The 5,000-nt window shown below is 48.3% G+C and overlaps 2 protein-coding genes across 2 annotated transcripts in view; both read right to left on the bottom strand.

The window, feature by feature from the left end:
* Nucleotides 1-1,496: 1,496 nt before the first annotated feature.
* CNBH0040 (hypothetical protein) lies at nucleotides 1,497-2,164 on the bottom strand (the record flags this gene model as incomplete). Its single annotated transcript, XM_768986.1, has 2 exons — nucleotides 1,497-1,857; nucleotides 2,100-2,164. 2 exons carry the CDS (start codon nucleotides 2,162-2,164, stop codon nucleotides 1,497-1,499), a joined length of 426 nt encoding a protein of 141 aa, XP_774079.1.
* A 2,832-nt stretch (nucleotides 2,165-4,996) lies between these two features.
* The window catches only part of CNBH0030 (hypothetical protein), a gene marked incomplete at both ends in the record, with an annotated part of 1,180 nt that continues 1,176 nt past the window's right edge, over nucleotides 4,997-5,000 (bottom strand). The window contains one exon of the mRNA XM_768985.1: nucleotides 4,997-5,000. This exon is cut by the window's right edge and continues 253 nt beyond it. Coding sequence (XP_774078.1) covers nucleotides 4,997-5,000 — 4 coding nt within the window.

Genomic DNA, 5,000 nt, shown 5'->3' with positions numbered 1-5,000 from the left:
GTCACCTTATCCATGCTTCCGTGTCACCGCCATAGGATGGAGAGATGCCGTTCTAGGAGCCAAGGCGTGAATTGTCGGTTCCCCTTGGCTTTTACTCGCTGCTCGTTCATTGATAAAGTATACAGGTTTAGTACTCCATTCACATCTTTCTAAATGTTGAAAGACCGCATCGAATTCACTTTGGTGCTCTCAAAACATGCGATGAGGAGCTGGATGCAAGCATAGAGATGTAGATGTGAGTTTTGATAAATTGAGAGTTGTACTGCACTTCCTGACGATATATACCCATCTAGCTGGTCACCTGTCTGTGCATCGTCACCGAATACCACCCCAGAGGATGCGTCACTGCGGTTGTGAAGCTTCATATTCAAACCCCAGGGCGACATGGTGAATTTATGTATATGGAAATTCAAGTGTGTCCAAATGGCGTGCACGCATTCGCTATCCATGTTGACGTTGTATTCCCACTTAGCTCCCGGAATACCGTTCCCAGCAGGCTTGTATTTCCACAACCGACCTGTGTTTCCACAGCCGACTTGTATCTCCGCAATGGATCGAAAAGAATATTGAGAACGTTTCTTTCGCATATCACCCTTCTTCCTGTATCACGTTCGCAAGTGTGTGCCATCACCATTCAAAAGATGGATGGGATCTCAAGCCAGCATTGCTTATTGAGGTGAAATCCTCGATGGAGCGCTACGTTTTTTGCCTGACCTTACAGCGGTGGTGAGTTGTACGACTCGAAGATCATTTACTGTGGCGCCGCTAATCATTGCTTGCAGCTTACCAAATCTCCCGACTCCTCGCTGCCACTTTCTTTTGCCAGCTCTATTCATATTTGACGTCGCGTCTTGCTTTCTACTCTCCGGTTTGGAATCCTTTTACCTGGACGCAATAATTCATTCAATGTTAAAGGTTATTTTTGAGGGATTGATGAGGAGAGATGAAAGTCTGGAACAGGCAACGAGCGCAAACATTGCAGAGGAGAGACGATATATGGCGAATGACTATACCAACTGGATGACGCGAAGAATGTACGTGTATGTTTTGCACGTTTGCTCGATGTGATGGTCGCTGACAATGGCTTCTACAGTCGGACTTTCGCTCATGCCTGCTCACCGTCTGTGGTCGACAACGCACAGCAAGCTTTTCATTCATTATCCATCCCCCGGCCTCACGTAGTAACTAGTAACTCTCATTCTTCATGTCAGATTGCCGACTAGTACCTTCGTTGGTTTCAGCTGCCGCTATCTCCGCCTCGCCTTCTGTGGCAGTTTGAGTTATCGTCAGTCAGTATAATCGAATGTATATTTCGTGCTATTTAACTCCCTCAGGTGTACGGGGACCGAAATTTAATCTTCACACGGGCGAGCGCATAGACGGAGTATTGAAAGGCAGGACGGCAGGAGAAAATTTGTCAGGATATCCATAAGGGTAATTCCAAACGACCGAGACAACACCCAGACCCAAACTAGCACTCTAAAAGCGACTCCCACCTAGATGAGCAAAAGACCACCGACGAGGACACCGGCGACGGACATTCCACCGACTGCAAGGCCACGGGCGGTGACCATGTCAATAGCAGCAAGGGCAGCGCCGCTGGACGAAGCAGCAGCGCCTGAGCTGGCGGTAGCAGAAGCGGAAGTTGTGGCAGCATTCGAAGTGGCCGCGCTAGAGGCAGCAGCTGAGGCTGATGCACTCCCTGACGCTGCAGCGGATGATGTACCGTTGGCCAAGTCATAAGTGGAGTTGCCGTTACTGGGGATGAAGCCGGCGTAGTCGATGTCATCGGCAAGAGTACCGCATTCGGCCTCTCGGAAGTTGTAGAATGGGATGATGTCCGCGTAGCACGTGTTACTGTCATCAGCTGAAGTACTTGGGAGACAAAACTCACTTGTAGAAACAGTGGCGGGTTTCCTGGGCAAAGTCTTCGGTACAAAGACAGGAGGTTTGGTTGCTAAAAGTCAACGGATGTTTACTTGGCTGCACTCACTAATTGGCGTCACAAACGTCGACCGTCTCGGCAGTCTGGGTCATGCAGTCCAGTACACACTGGGAGAGTCTGGAACAGTCAGCGAGATACGGCGTGGTGTACTCACGACTCAGACTGGGCCTGCACAGAGATAGCGGTAGCGAGGGCAGAGGCAACAAGAAGAAGCTTCATCGTGTTGGAGTTTGTAAAAGGGGTGGGTGAGGAGTTTGAAATGGAGAGTTTTGGGTTGAAGAACTTATTTTTCTGACTCAACTGTTTCCAATTTATACATCAGCAAGGTCGAAGTGGTACAGCGGTGAGGAATCAGCAATATGGTAATCGGCCGAATTGTGGTTATCTGATAACGCCAGGTGGCTCGGCAAGGCACATACATCCCTGCCAAGATTTTGCCCTCCTGCCGTTCTTCTTGGGAGTCTTGATGATGAACCTTAGTTCTACAACTCTAACAACCCCCACCTCATTAACAGCCGGGGGAAAGAAGCATGGACATGATTCCCGATTAGGATTCGGGCCGCGTTCATTGGAAGTAGTTCGGCTTGCCAATCAGTTCGACAGGATGGACTGCAAAGATTACTGACGGAGGGGGAGTCAATTCTTCGTCGAGATCCGTCCAGATTCTGTCCCAACGGTCAATATCAGACTCATATCAGGCTCACTCTTGGGATCGGGGTCGAGACGTGCCAAACGCCATCCCAACAGCATGCATCTTCTCTTGTTCGTCATTTTGCTAGTCTTCTGCAAAATCTTCCTCTACCAATTTTGGATCCAATACAACCCTCCCAGCCCGAACAATCTTCCCCTTCGAAGCGTCGCCACTCTTCGGCTCAGTCATCTCAGACTCAGACCGGGGCATCTGCGACTGTTCCGCTCCAACCGACCACCAACGCCTCCAAACGTCCAAAGAAGAATCCTGTGGTATCAGCCGGTGACGGGACATATAAAACTCCACCAGCGGAAGAGAGCTGGTGGACTGATCGAAAAAATGACTGGGAAAAGGACTGCGGAGGGGAAGACCAACAATCGAGTTTTGCTTATTTCAAAGATTGGATTCCCACTGTCTGGTGCCGTGGGGGGCTATACTTTGAAGAGAGGGGCGAAAGAGTTCCAAAGGTCCTTGTACGAGAAAAAGGCGCCGACCAAGCGTTCTGTTAAGAGCATTGAAACTAAGGTGAGTTGCCCTTGGGCAGTCTATAACTAAGCTCCATCTAAGCTCCATCTAAGCTCCATCTAAGCTCCATCTAAGCTCCATCTAAGCTCCATCTAAGCTCCATCTAAGCTCCATCTAAGCTCCATCTCTAAGCTCCATCTCTATCCATCCAACATGCTCAACGAATCAATATTCACATAGTGAATATCTGTGAGAAAGGGTTGGAGAACTGCCTATAACCTTACTCAGCAACCTGGAGCTGGAGACGGAGGTATCATCACAATTCATACACCGACAGGCGATGTGGATATTCCCTATGATAATCTCGGTGGTAAGTTTACCCACAGAAGCCAAATCATATCAAACCATGACATGCAGGCCGGCAATTATCTTTAGATCTCCGAGAACGCTATTGTCCCGATTACAACTTCTGGAACGAGATCTTCCAAAGCCAACAAGTCGCAAGACCTTTGTTTATGAAGAGTACCAATAGCGACAGCAATCCCTCTCTAAATTGCATGAGGGAACACGTCTCACGTCCTCATAAAGAAACGACATCTGACAATGCTCCTCTGGAACAGCCTTGGTCCGTGGACGAGGGGACCAGCGAAGATCGACAACACCAATCAAGGAGTATCTATGGCGATAATGACAATGATGATCTCCAGGAGGTAGGGAATTCTTGTCATGAGGAAGATGAAGGGGATATAAGTTCACAACATCTTCTGCTTGGCGAATCAATCAGAAGGCGGCTCGGCCACCGTAAATGCGTCCTGTTTACTTGCTTTTATGTCTGCTAACGTTTCTATAGCCCACCGACCTCATGGAGCTCCTACTTCGGAAATGAGCGAGGACAGCCGCAAAATGCTGGAAGAGGACATGAAGTTACGTCACGAGGCAGCGCAGTGCCGCATAAATAAAGAAATGCGGGAAATCGCGCGAACGGAGAAGGAGGAGGATCACTGGGAAAGGGAAGCTGTTTATTTTGAAAAACAAAATGACCTTCGTGAGTCCAAAAAAGGATATTATGAGCGGAAAATAGAAATTGAGGAAACGGAAGCCGCTGCAAGGATTGCATCTCAAATGAAGATCTCCTTGCAAGAAGCGCTTTCCGTGCTTGGACGAAGTCGGACAGCCGGCAGATATCTTGGGTCTTCATGCATGCATGTCTCGTCTTCGGCAATTCACATTCCAAATGTATTAACGTCAAAAGCCGGATCTCTACGAACTTCACCGCTGATCAATTCCGCAACAACTTCATCCCTCCGTCTATTTGCTGCTTGATCACCAATGCCAGTTGCATGTTCATCGATATTCATCACCCCGTCCACCTCAGATGTAGTCAGCGAGTCCTTCCAAGTCTAAGTCTCAACCAAAAGGTTATGAAGAACCATGCAGGTTTGAATGACTAGGTAAAGACGAGTCTCGTCCGTTACTGTCTGGCAAGTAAGACGACAGTCTTGTAAAATTTGCCATCGATTTTTTGGAGTGAGAATGGACATTAATTAATAGGGGCCACAGCTGTTATCTCTGATAATATCTCGTTCCGAACCGGATGGCAGCCGGACATTTGGACTAAGCGAGTTTACTGCCCAGACCATGCGGGCGTTTCCGCCCTATCCACAAAACCATTGGTGAAATTTCTTGGAGTGGCCCCCTAGCCCAGGGAAGGTTGGAGGCTGACAACGTTTTGTTAAGTTGTGGAGGTTAAACCCAGTGTTCACGGTGACCCGGGATATTTTCATGAACGTGTATAGAGTGTCTTGAAGATTGAATGACAGCCAGCATTTCAGATTAACGGTGACAATAAACAGCTTGCATACATGACTAGAAACCTACTCAATGCTGGAAGAACACTAC

Source organism: Cryptococcus neoformans, chromosome 8 (genome assembly GCF_000149385.1).
Source record: "Cryptococcus neoformans var. neoformans B-3501A chromosome 8, whole genome shotgun sequence".
Taxonomy (NCBI): Eukaryota; Fungi; Basidiomycota; class Tremellomycetes; order Tremellales; family Cryptococcaceae; genus Cryptococcus; species Cryptococcus deneoformans.
The sequence above is the reverse complement of the archived record's forward strand: the minus strand, read 5'-3'. Positions and strand labels throughout refer to the sequence as shown.